Source organism: Diadema antillarum, unplaced genomic scaffold (genome assembly GCF_040938485.1).
Source record: "Diadema antillarum isolate AM-2024a unplaced genomic scaffold, OU_Dant_1.0 seq00000781_RagTag, whole genome shotgun sequence".
NCBI classification, from domain to species: Eukaryota; Metazoa; Echinodermata; class Echinoidea; order Diadematoida; family Diadematidae; genus Diadema; species Diadema antillarum.
Window position 1 is genome coordinate 1,101,232 of NW_027271669.1, and position 14,303 is coordinate 1,115,534.

The following is a 14,303-nucleotide window of genomic DNA, read 5'->3' on the forward strand; positions in this document are numbered from 1 at the left end:
CTTGATCCAGTCTTGAGTTATCGCGTAAACAGATACAATTTCATGATTTGACCTTGACCTTTGACCTTTGGCCGATTTCACCCAAAAGCTAATCAAGTCATTGCCCTATCAAACTTTATACTTGGACCAAGTTTGGTAAAATTCCAGTTGTTATTACTCGAGTTATCGCGTAATCGAATGCGGACGGACGTACGGACGGACGGACAACCCGAAAACATAATGCCTCCGGCACCACTTCGTGGCGGAGGCATAAAAAAGAACTTACCTAGAGATTGGACTGATCTGTTTTATATTAATTTTTTTTTTTATCCATTTGAAACGGGAACTCACTTTGTTTTGTTTTTTCTCAAAGAAATTTTATTCATATAAACATTCAGGAACACACTTTGTTATTATTGCAGAGTAATGTTGCTTGATTCTGAGAGTTTCTTTTGAAATGTAGACACATGTATGTATAGGAGAATAATATATGTTTATATGATATATACATACATTTTCGTATCTATTTTATATTTAAGTATAATATGTTTACATATGTAGCAGCATTTACAGCAATGACATTTATAGATATAGGTCTACTTGTACATAGACTTAGTAGTATAAAGCTTGAATACTGATAACATTTGTGATCTCTTTCATCCTGGTGCATTTTGCATTCATTTGATGCCCGTTATTGGTCATAAACTTACTTCCTAGGCTTGATTCCAACGCTAACAAATGAGGAAAAGTACTATAAATGCAGTGTGCATAATTTTTATGAAGACGTGTCAATTAATTATCTTTATAATAGATATATGCAAGCCGGGATTCAGCTCCCAGACGGGCCTGGAGCCATGCTATAGATGTGCTATTGGTACCTACCAGAACTCCTCCTATAGCACTGAATGTAACCAATGTCCTGAGGGAATGACAACAAGACAAAAGGGATCTAATTCTTCAAACCAATGCATTCGTGAGTCTGCAGCTGCCAGTAACAATGCACTCTCTCACACAATTTTAAACCTTAAATCACTTTCATCATTTTATGTCAAGTATTCTGCATGTGTTTTTTTTTTTATTGATGGCTGATTAAAAACAGCAATATCAACAACAAAAAGATCACTGGTATCACATGTACTGCCACTGAAAGTCTTGATTCTTTACCTTTTACCGGTATAAGAGCTGCTGCATTTATTCATGGACAATCATAAATCAAAGACATAATGACATGAAGGCATTTTGTACGCTGTTGTGAAAACACAACCAAACAAAGTGACTTCTATCTTTTTGTATGTATCTGATTCTCGTGATAAATGCTCATAACAACAAACGCCACTTAAAAAAAAAGAGGAAGAATGTTTATTGTTACTAACTCTCTGCGCTTCTTTTTCTCTTTATTCTCGTGTCACTCTTTCCCGTCGATTTATTCTTTTTTTTTTCTGTGGTTTCTATACACGTCATAAAGATCCATGCAAGGCAGGGGAGTTTTCTGAGTCTGGATTTGTCCCATGCTCTCCCTGCCCTGTTGGAAGCTACCAAAGTTTGGTTCAACGGACGAAATGCATCCCATGTCCCGACAATACCACTACACGTCACAACGGAACAACCACTCCCACTCAGTGTATCAGTGAGTATTGAAACTTCAAAATTATGTTCTTGACTGTTTGGAGATATATACTTGGTCTTTACGATGGGGCTTGTACTACGATGTCAATTTAACGAGTATACTAGTAGTACATTGTATACGATAATCTTCTGCAGAAAGAAAAAAAGGTTCAGAAACAGTTCTGTTTATTCCGCATGGATAGAAAAAAAAACAACATGTATCAGATACAATCAGATACAAACATGTAAACATAAAAGTATTACATCATGAAACGGCAAAAAAGTCCAACAACTATAATTGAATGGGTATTGCGGGGGTGTGAGGGACCAGAAAAGGACATTGGCCATTGCCTGTCCCTGATTATGATGGGTGAATGTTGGTCGCCCTCTGTTGGCTATGATGGTATATATGCCGACCTACACACATACATCTGCTAGAAACATTGACACAGGAAAAAACAATTATGCTGCTTGTTCTTATAAATGTATATTCATGCATGTGTATTTCCAATTCATTTTCATAAAGGAGTAACGTGAGTTTCAATGTTTCAAACTTAATTCCAGGTGCCTGTGATTATGAACCCTGTCAAAATGGAGCTTTCTGCGTAAATGAAGGCATCGATTACAGCTGCACGTGCCAGGCGGGTTACTCAGGAAAGAACTGTCAGATGAATATTGATGAATGTTCATCGGACCCTTGTGCTAATGGAGCAACGTGTTCAGACTTTGTCGATAGCTTTCAGTGCACTTGTGCTCCAGGATACGAAGGTGTGAATGCAATCCCAGAATTGACATGTCTCCAAGAAAATTATTCCTCTATATTCACAGCTGATTGATTGATTGATAATGGTTTATTGGAGCAAACATGCAAAATAGTAGCCCGAAGGCTAAATTATAATGCATCACATAAAAAACGTATAAATTACATCAAACAACAGACATTATATAAACATTTTAACAATAACAAAGACACCACATTTCCCTATGATTGATTCAATACAATGTAAAAATTCAATAAATATATTATACATATCATCTGTTAAAAAAAAAAAACCTCATTAACCATTAACACTTTAATACTCAAATAACTGCGTTTGCATTCATTTTTAACTGAACTTAACATCAATTCCCCAAATCCAATTTCTCATATCAGTTATTACAGAAAACACAAAACAAAAAATACTTTACAATACAAATACACAAACTAATAAATTATTTCTTATTGCACGAGCACCGTATGATGTAAATTCATGAGGGCGAGTATACTACTCATAAAATACCTGTGCATTTAATGGCACTTTGCTCTTTGCTCTTCTTTTTATCAACCGAAAGTATTTTGGTGGCTCTTTGTCGATATAGATATGATTAGAATATTAAGATGGCGTACAGACCTAGGTGCGAATGTACCGTTTGCACCGTACCGTTGCAATCAAAACTAATGTTAAGTATATTTCGACCGAAGGATCTCTCATCAGGCGTATTCTTTGTCTTGGTTATGCCAAGTACAAAAAGGAGTACAATCCAATAATGGATATTTATTCCCAATAGCATTTAAACAACCAGAAAGCACTCTATTCGTCATGAAAGTTTGCGTGTGTAAACTTACTTGCGCACCGAAGTAAAGTTTAGAAAAGATAGAAAGCTTACAATGATTTGAAGCCTTGCTAGATTTTTTCACTGCCTATTTCGATGTGATGCCTGTTCGGCAACCACAGACATGACAGAGCAAGAAACACATGTTTGTGATCTCTAATAAATTCCAAGTTCATGATTCCAACAGACACTAGAAGGGTCCATTCATTGTAATTCCCTCATTTGAATATTTAACTCCTGCCAGGTGTGAACTGTGAAAACGAAATCGACTTCTGCCTCTCCACACCATGTGAGAATAATGCACCCTGCACAAGTGTTCTAGGAGATTTCGAGTGCAGTTGTCCATATGGTTTAAGTGGAAAAAACTGCAGCATTGAAGTGGATCTGTGCGCAGGGGATCCGTGCAAGAATGGCGCTACCTGTTCCCAATCCCGGCATGCAGTAACGGGCTACCTGTGCCAATGTGCGCCAGGATATCGGGGCGTGAACTGTTCCATGAATATAGACGAATGCCAATCTAGTCCCTGTCTCAATCATGGGTCATGTATCGATGGCATCAACAGCTACACCTGCAACTGTCCATTCGACTTCTCGGGCAGCAGATGCGAAGAAGATGTTGACCTCTGCGCCAACGTCACTTGCCAGAATAATGGCACTTGCACAGAGATAGGAAATAGGACATTCTGCGCGTGTGCTGCAAAGTTTTCTGGAGAGTTTTGCCAGGAGGAAACCACAGCGTGTAGTGGTGTCATCTGCGAGAATGGAGGAACGTGCACTGCTATCTCCGAGTCAACCCTCGAGTACTCTTGTAGGTGCGTGCCAGGGTATACAGGTCTTCACTGTGAGGTGGATGTGGACTTCTGCCAATCAGAACCTTGTCTTAATGGGGCGACATGCATCGATGGAAACACAAATTTCACTTGCGAGTGTCCCACGGGCTTTACTGGCAAGTATTTTTTTTTGCCAGTAATAATGAGTCATGAAGGCACTTCAAAACGAGGAGAAAACTTCCTTGCCGCGCTGAAGAATAACTTTAAAAATTCAGATCCCAATTTGAGACCTTACAGAACTTCAGTCAACTTTGTAAAATATTGTACAAATAGTGAATGGTCACGAGTGCAATGGTACAAGATTTCGCACGAGGTGGAAGATAGAGGCGCTCTATTCAACGAGGCGAAGCCGAGTTGAACAGTGCGCCTCATCTTTCACCGAGTGCGAAATCTGGTTCTATTGCACGAGTAAAGACCATACACTATTTATTTTATACAACACCTCGAACGTCAACAGATTTGGTACTCACAGATTCTTGAATTTAGCACAGAAATGGCAACCATTTTCCGTGAAAAACGAATGAGTAGCCTCACAGTCGCAGTCACCGTGTATGTACATGTGTATGGTACATACGTACGTACGTACATGCGAAACGAAGTTGTTTACAAATAAGCGCGCTTGTAATTGTTGAGTGCGCGCGGCACATGTTTGTCTATTGTGACATCAGAGCGCGTGCAATGAAACATTTTGTTCAAACCAAAATTGCACGCTGAGACAGTCAGAGCATGCAATGGAACCTTTCATTAAATGTCACGTGATGGGCAGTCGACCAATCGGATAGCTACATTCTAAATAGGTGTTGTATTATACAGATATTGACTGGTACGGGGTGGAATATAAAATTCTTTGGACCGCCAGGGACTTATATTTCCCAATTGATTATATTTTCCCGAAGCACGCAGCGCTGAGGGAAAATATGATCACGAGGGAAAATATAACTCCCTGGCGTTCCAAAGATTGTTACATTCCACCCCTACCAGTCGATATCTGTTATATTAGATGGTCTTGCCCTTGATTGTGCTTTACAGAAGAGCCTACACTAACGACGCATAGCCTAACCGTTTATACGCTCATGTTAGCCCGACCAGACGCTGCGTGCGCCTGGATCGCGATTTTGTAGTTGTACAGCGGCGACTGGACTGTGTAGTTGCTAGTACTGTGTAGGCTCATGTCCTCTAACGACAGTAGGCCCTACTAACGTTAACGTTAGGCTCAAGTCAAGTAACGACGCTTTAGGGCCCTATAGGCTCAGGTCCAAAAGATCAGCAGATGTTCTAGGGTCTACTCACAAAACAAATCTAACTTTAGGGCCTAGGCCTTAAACGCTATGGCCTACTGGGCAATTTTTATCATTCGATATTTGTTTCTACATGTAGGCCCTAACGTTAGAACCTATGTCTAACGTGTTAGATTCTAAATGTTATAGAAAGGGCCTACTAGTAGTACTAACGTTAGAAAGACTCTATTCTATATAACGTTAGTCCTGATTTAGATCTAACGTTAGCTAGGGAGTTCAAACGTAAATAGAATGTACACGGTCTAACGTTATGTTAGGCTATGTTAGCGTCTAAAACTCTAAGTCTAACGTTAGAGTTAGTGTCTAACTGTTAGAAGGGCCTACATCACATGCGTCCAAATTGGCTCCCCAGTCTAGTGCATCATCTTTTTCTAGGCCTAGGCCCTACCCTGTGATTTTCAGTCAATTTGTCTTGTGCCAGGACCGGTATAGACTATTGCCTACCTTCTGTGATCAGGAATCTGCAGCAATTTCAAAATCAGTCTTTTTTTTCCTCTGTTGTAGAGATGAACATTGTAGAAACACAGTGATTTGCAAACCAGTTTGCTCAGTGTCGTAGTCCTCCACTTGTGGTTTGTTCGATTTAACGTTAGGCCTGGATCTAATGTTAGTCTAACTATAAGTTACGTTAATACAAAAAGATGCATGAATTGCCCTCGTTCAAAGAACTGAACTGAACAAATGTCTCTAGACTGTTAACTCGCTTGTTTTAGGCCATGTTTAGTGGAGTTAGAATCCTTATCCTCCGAAATCTTATCGAGCTCGTCGTCGTTTATTATAGAAAAAACGGGGTTCCATTTTGAAGTGTGAATCCAAACTTCGCGGGCCGAATGATACGTGCATATACGTAAACGGTACATTGGGTAGGGCCTACGGTACCTACATTATTACATGTACACTGTAGGGCCTACGTAACGTTTAGCTTCCTGAATTCCATCCAGGCAGGCCTAGCGCATGACGCTACTCCGCGCCGCGCCGTGCCGCCTAGTACTCTCTCACGTATCGTGTGTGTGTGTGTGGTGGGGGGGGGGGGGGGGGGGGTGAGTGGGAACAGATTATATCAATCCAGATCCAGACTGCAGTTATCGATAGTAATCGTTTGCACCTCCCAGTTACCGACGTGGTCCCACACCCTGATATTGGTGTAATTGTTTGTATTTCAACCGTAAGAGGGCGACACACATGGAAAAAATATATTCGTTTGACCAGTTGGTCAATATAACTAGCTGGGAAAATATAACATTTGCGATCCTCGCAAACAGCATCACGTGATGAGCTCTCGACCAATCACAAACCAGAAACTGTCTAAGCCATCTAATATAAATGTTTATATAGATCTATATAATATATATATATATATATATATATTCGTCGAAGGTTTGATATTTCATTAACAAATTGAAAAATTAGATTCAGAGAGCTTAGAAAGAGTTGAGGATATATAGATTGTAGGCCTACTATATAGTTAGTTCCGTCATCGGCAGACTTGTTTGTTGAAACATTCAAATATTGTTTTCATGCACGCAAATGTCTGCACAACACAATTGGGGAAATAAAGGCGGGTTGAAACAAGGTCAGTTCCTTTGATTTAATCTTTTCCAGAATAGAGTTATTTTTTTCAACCTGTATTGAATGCTTGATAGTTGTTTGTGGCGTCGGTCTAGATGTTTATTCATTGTCGAGTTGATACACTTTATGTGTAAACCTGTTAATGGCTTGTTCGTTGTCTGTATAATGATTAGTATGGTTGCTTTTCCACTTTTCCAGGTTCAGTGTGTGGTAATTATGTGGACTGGTGTGCGGACGCTCCTTGTGGGGGGAACTCTGAGTGTGTCAATGAGTTTCAAGGCTTTCGATGCAATTGTGTGGCCGGGTGGACAGGGCAGTACTGCCTTGAAGAAATCAATCTCTGTGACGAGCTGGAGCCTTGTAGCAATGGCAGCACATGTACGGGAGATCATGCGAGCTTCGTATGCCACTGTCCTCCGGGATATCAAGGTATAATTACTCTCTGGACTCATTAACAGCTAACTGTAGACTTCTCCGTCCACCACCCGTAATCACTGTCACTGTGATTATTACTGAATTAAGTACAGCTTACTATAGTCATAAGCTTTCTAGCTTACTTTTGTTCTATAATTGTGTCTGCCGTTAATTCAGCGTCTGGAATCTATCGCAAGCCGTGTTTTGTAAAGTGGAAGCCATATGTCCTCATGAATGCTGTCTTTGTACACTGCATACCATTACCAATGCAATTGTCTATGTATATTAGCATAACATCATAATGAAATGCAATCAGAAAAAAAAAAACAAGTTGTAAATATATCAGGCTCTATACACTTGAAAAATTGTTATTCCCTAGAAGGCAATAAATTGGCAACGGACATAAGATGTGATCAGCTTGACAAAATTGGATTTTCAGAGACTCAACCCCAAGCACCTTCTGATCTGGAGATTCTCTCGCCCGAAACCCCTAGCAAACGGGAGACTCCAAGTTTGTGTGCGAAGCGCTAAGTTCCTAGGGTTATAGATGCTCTCTGGTGCTATCTAAGGCTTATTTTTGCAACATACGATAGCAATAAGTAAGAAATCCCTTCCAACGGGAGACATTGAGCCAGGGCGGGAGAAATTAAATCTCAAACGGGAGAACGGGAGATTTTGCAAAAATAGGTTTTCGGCGAGAGATCTCCCGTCGAAAACGGGAGAGTTGGAGTCTCTGGATTTTGTTGATTTCATAACACCCATTTCATGTTGATATTAGGACTTACATGCCACGAAGAAATAAACAACTGTTCCAGTGCACCTTGCCTTCATGGGGGATCCTGTATCAGGCTGTTGGAATCCTACGATTGTGAGTGTGCGGATGGCTTCATGGGAGCGAATTGCGAGATCAATATTGATGACTGTGAGGGAAAGTAAGTTTACTAATCACCGTTTAGGAAGTTACATTAGAGACTCTAGTCCTTTATTGGTATCTGACAGATGTTACATTAAACTCTATCAAAGTTAGCTTGATTTAAAGGGACTGTACAGTTCTGGTTGAGGTGAGGATTTAGCTTTTAATGTTTTGCGAGATATTCAGAAACCACTCTCATGAGATGTCAAAGAGCATGCAATTCTAAAGGGGAATCAAAAGTTTATTTGATGAAAATCGGTTTTGAAATGGCTGAGATATCCAAAAACAAGGTGAAACAAAGAGATCCTAATAAAAGGCGTGGCCTGTCGCCTTTAAATATTATCACCTTTTTTTTTTTTTTGGATACCTCTGGCAATTGAAAACCAATTTTCATCAATTAGGCATGGAATCCTTCTTAGAATTACATGCTCTTTCATTTTTGTCCCCGCCGAACGAGTTCGAGCAGGGGACTATGAAACGGGCTCCTACGTGTGTGTGTCCGTGTGTCCGTATGTGCGTCCGTGTGTGATCAAATGTTCAATTTGCTACTTCTATGTCATTTATGAGCCAATTTTGATTCTGTTTGCTTTATATGGTAGCACTACATGGGAGCTTTGACACTTCTACACAGAATTTCAGTTGTGACCTTTGACCTTGACCTTTGACCTATATTGTACATTTTGCTACAAAATGTTACTCCGCCATTTCTAACCCGATTTCGATTCCGTTTGCTTTATGTGATGGCGCTAGGTGAGGGCTTCAAAACTTCTACACAGAATTTTGACCTTTGACTTCTTTGACCTTTCACCTGGATTTTTGACCTGTATTGTACATTTTGCTACAAAATGCTACTCCTTCGCCATTTCTAACCCGATTTCGATTCCGTTTGCTTTATTTGATGGTACTAGGTGAGGGCTTCAAAACTTCTACACAGAATTTTGATCTTTGACCTTTGACCTTGATTTTTTAACTATATTGTACATTGGCTACAAAATGCTACTCCGCCATTTCTAACCCGATTTCGATTCCGTTTGCTTTATGTGATGGCAGTAGGTGAGGGCTTCAAAACTTCTACACAGAATTTTGACCTTTGACTTCTTTGACCTTTGACCTTGTTTTTTTACCTATATTGTGCATTTTGCTACAAAATGCTACTTCCGGCGGGGACATATATTACGCACCGCGTAATTTCTACTTTTCCTTGTTAATGGGAGGTTTCTCATTATCTCACTTAGGAATGTTATAAACCTGAATCCTCACCTCAACCAGTACTGTACAGTCCCTTTAAATTCTAGACGTGGGATGAGCATGATCCCATCTTCATGTTCAGAAATAATTGGAAGGGAATGAAATTATGCTCTAACGTAACTGTGATAACCCGACATATTTGTTCTCGATTTCCTCCCTAAAGTTGTGCAAAATAGAGGTCGTTTCAACTATTCTATATTGAAAGCTTTCTTTGGACGGCTCTGTTTGAAAAAAAAAAAACACACACACACACACAATAATGAAGCAAAATGAAAAAAGATGAAACATTTCTGCAGGGGAACTTCCTCAGCAGACGCACTGTGATAGGAATGAACAATAAGCCAGTTCGTAGTTCCACTTTGCGCATGAGCAGAAACAAGGTCATTCGGACCAACAGGCATAATGGTTTTTAAATTCACTTGGATAAACATCTGTAATGTAATGATTACTCATGAGATACTTATAAATACTGCTTTCCAGCACATCCACCTGACAGCAAAAGTGGTATTTGGCAATATCAATAGAAAGAGATTGTCGTTACATTCGATGCAAAATAATGAAATTGATGCTTTCCCAAGTGTAAATTGACGGCTCGTTCTGCTCATCTGGTCTACGCAAATCCCATGAATTGTTATGTAAAGCTTATGCATTATGTCGCTCTAAAACGAGTGGAGCGCCCCTAACCGACTGAGAAAAGAGAAAGGTCATTCGTACCAATGCGCCCACGAGCTAACTCCGAACTAGCTTATTGTGGATTTTATTTACATTATGGCCCTTGCAGGAAACTATAGATGCGTGCATTCTACATATTTATTTTTTGAACTGCCAAATAAATCAGACGATATTGTTTGCAATTGAGAAAAGTAGAGCGTTTTGCGTGTTTCCATGGAAAAACAGACTCACATGCAACGTGATCACAGGTGACATGTCCAGTGTATCACTCTCCTCTTCAACTTTATCAACGAGTTACATTGTTACCAGCGTGGAAAGCAGAATGTATTAGGGCCTTACTACTGACACACAGCCAAAGTGGAGAATAGTCATGTCATTTTAGTACTATCGCACACACCGAAATTATTTAGGAAAGTTATATCTTTGTATCATTGAATTCTCGAGCTATTGTTCACTTTTTTCACTTGCTCCTTTTTTTTCCCAGTCTTTGTCAACATGGAATCTGCACTGATGGCGTTGACTCCTACACATGTGAATGCGAAATTGGCTACACTGGAACTTATTGTGAAACTGACATTCGTTGTACAGATAGCCCGTGCGAAAATAACGCCACTTGTTTCATTGCTTGGAAGCGCCCACAGTAAGCAAGCGAATCGCATATGTGTGTGTATATATATATATATATATATATATATATATATATTAACATGTTGGGAATTCACATATTGGCTCCAAGATAACGAAGAATCAAGAAATAAACTGGTAATGCATTTTTTTTTTTTTGGTATCGTCATTGTACCAGGCCTTCTTCAGGAGTCTCGACAATGACGGTACCCTTTTGGTACCGTCATTGTCGAGACTCCTGAAGAAGATGGAGGCCACCGAAAATTCGAGTCGAATAAACTCACTCTTTATTGGCCAAAAAAATAAAAATGCATTACCAGTTTATTTCTCGATTCTTCGTTGTATATATATATATATATATATATACTAGGTGTTACAAAAACATTTCCCACTTTTGATCCTTAATAGTTCGAATACTTCAGATAACAATGTCATTGGTACGAGTAATAGTTGAATAGTGTGCAATTTAGTTGGAGATGATTTGAATATGAGAGCATGAATAAGTTTCGTTAAATCCATGATTGATTTTAAAGACAAGTTCCAGGTTTTGGTCAAATTTGAACCCTCTGTACAAAATTGAACTTTGCAGATTAACGAATGATGTGAGTGCGTGCTTACAATGACCCTGAACAATAGACATGAATGCCACGAATATCACCTTTTCAGAGCTATGCTGACTAGGCTTCTGGACTCTTTCCCCAAGGAACATGAATGCTTTATTGATAATTCATGATGGATTGCACTGGGCACTGCTAGTCAGAATTCATGGTAAAGGGTAAAATGCTTGCACATGAAAAAACATAAGCACATGTTTTCATGTGCTTTTGTACATTACATTTCAGGATGAATAAAGACTAGCTGTGATAGAGGAATTTCTCATGAATATATAATAGAGCATTCCAATCCTGGCCATTGTTCAAGACCATTGTCAGGGTGTTAACTACACACTCCCATACATACCAATTGACCCCTGTGCAAAATTACAATTTTGTACAGAGGGTTGAAAACAGAGCAAAATCTGAAACCTAACTTTAATAGAAATAAATCTTGATTTTACTGAAAGTGATTTATGCTATCAGTTTTAAATTACCGCCAACAAAATTGTACACTATTCAGCTATTGCTCATATCAATATCAGTGTTATCTGATATATTGCTTTTGAACTATTAAGGATCAAAAGTGGGACATTTTTTTTGTAACACACACACACACACACACACACACACACACATATATATATATATATATATATATATATATATATATATATATATGTATACAAAAAATATATATGTATATGTATATGTATATGTATATGAAACATGTGGAAATATTCCAACATGAAATAATGAAATGATTTTATAAACGACTTTTCTACTATTGTCCCATTTGAAGTGAAATTAAGTACACAAACTGTCCAGTTGGATTCGGTGATATCTTTTATAATAATTACACATTAAAAGTAAAAATTCATATGCCTACAGAAAATTTTGAATAGGAAATTCAAAAGCAAAAGTCATATCACCCATTAGTTTGTTTTTCATGATATTAACGAGGTGTATTTTATCTTCGTATTCCTTGTGCAATAAGTTCAGATTAAAAATTAGTGTGTCAATGAGATTATTCTTCCATTGATGACCATTCTCAGTAATACTCCAAATGATAAGCGTTATAATGATCATATTGTCACCATTCCATCACAGAAAACAGAATTGTACTGTTCCATATATCAGCAGGGGCGGATCCAGGATTTCCGTTAAGAGGGGGCGCCTGTACAAAATTAAAGAGGGGTGCATGCGCCCCTCCCCCATTTCTATCTTCATCATTATTTTGATGACCCTTACTTAGAACGTGTATTTCACATAAAATTTCTCGGTATCACTGTGGACGTTAAACTTTCGTAGAGGCCTCATATCATTGACAGTAAATAATTTCGCGTAATATTGGTATAACTAACAGACTTAAATTTCACATCTCACTGCCCTCCTCGTTGACGTTGTATTTTTATGCCTCCGCCACGAAATGGTGCCGGAGGCATTATGTTTTCGGGTTGTCCGTCCGTACGTACGTCCGTAGTCCGTCCGTCCGCTTTCGTTTACGCGATAACTTGAGTAATATTTACTGGAGTTTTACCAAACTTGGTCCAAGTGTGAAGTATGATGGGGCAATTATTTGATAAGATTTTGGGTGAAATCGGCTAAAGGTCAAAGGTCAAAGGTCAAGGTCAAATCATGAAATTGTATCCGTTTACGCGGTAACTCAAGACTGGAGAGAGCAAATTTCACCAAACTTTGTTGGAGGATGATATATGATAGGGCAATTACTTGATTAGTTTTTCAGTGAAATCGGACAGAGGTCAAAGGTCAAAGATCAAGGTCAAATCCTAAAATTTATCTGTTTACGTGATAACTCAAAACTGGATGAAGCAGCTTTTACCAAATTTGGTCCAAGGATGATGTATGATAGGACAATTATTTGAGTAGATTGTAGTGACATTGGCAAGAGGTCAAAGGTCAACAGGTCAAGGTCAAATGCTACAAATGTTGCAATTTCCCCCATATCTATGCAATGCCCAAAGGTATCTTCTTGAAACTTGGTGTGGATATGTACTACTGCGTAAAGATTCTCCAGAAAGAGTTTCATGTCATGAGGTCAAAGGTCAAAGGTTAGGTGAATATGTTGCAATATCACTTTTCTCGCAAATGGTTCAATGTATCTTCGTGGAAATTGGTACATACGCATTTACTGACTGGCAGGGATTATCTAGGGAATTTAGGGGTCATGGGTCAATAGTCAGGGGTCAAAGGTCAAGGTCAACTCCTCAAAATTTTACTATTTCCCTCATATACTAGTATATGCAGTGCTTAATACATGCATTACCTAATGGAGATTCTTTGGGAAATTTCCAGCCAGAAGATCAAAGGTCAAAGGTTAAGGGTCAAAGGCCAGATTTCAATCCCCCCCAAAAAAAAAAAAAAAAAAAATCCGTTTTGTACCGTCATTACACACTTTCTTCATACCTTGGAAATTACTCAATGCATAAACTTATAAAAAGGTCTGTCAGAATTCAAGTAAAAATTCTCAATTCCCCAAATATGTGTACCTGCACTCTTAGAAAATTAAAGCAAACCCAGTTCAAGACATTTCTGACAAACCTGTCATTCCAGTGTTTTGCCAGTTATGTGAAACTGTCATGGATCACACATTGTGAAGACATTGTACTATACGCCTATTGGGAGAATCATGCATTATGGCGGAGGCATCAGTCGCCATAGCGACATTTCTAGTTCTTTTGATATTACCTTATCTTAATAATTTCAGTATGGGGTGTAATGCCCGTTGAACTTTACTAGATACACTATTGTTATTACCAAAAAAAAACAGGGGCACTTCGTATCATTTGTGGCGTTTCACCACGTTCCCATACAGACCCATTATTTACGAAACATAAAAACATTTGTTTATCATTCATCTGGGTCAGTTTATGTTTAATCATAACGCAAATGCACATCCCAGCATTTTCAATTCAATGTTTCCACGAAATCAATCCTTTCATAA

The 14,303-nt window shown here is 38.8% G+C and overlaps 1 protein-coding gene across 1 annotated transcript in view; it reads left to right on the forward strand.

The window, feature by feature from the left end:
* The first annotated feature begins 906 nt into the window (after positions 1 to 906).
* Positions 907 to 14,303, forward strand: part of LOC139739058 (uncharacterized) — a 31,682-nt gene continuing 18,285 nt past the window's right edge. Inside the window, exons 1-7 of the mRNA XM_071649671.1 lie at positions 907 to 952; positions 1,445 to 1,519; positions 2,149 to 2,352; positions 3,422 to 4,123; positions 7,073 to 7,303; positions 8,067 to 8,220; positions 10,606 to 10,761. Coding sequence (XP_071505772.1) covers positions 907 to 952; positions 1,445 to 1,519; positions 2,149 to 2,352; positions 3,422 to 4,123; positions 7,073 to 7,303; positions 8,067 to 8,220; positions 10,606 to 10,761 — 1,568 coding nt within the window. The remainder of the gene's footprint in view (positions 953 to 1,444; positions 1,520 to 2,148; positions 2,353 to 3,421; positions 4,124 to 7,072; positions 7,304 to 8,066; positions 8,221 to 10,605; positions 10,762 to 14,303) is intronic.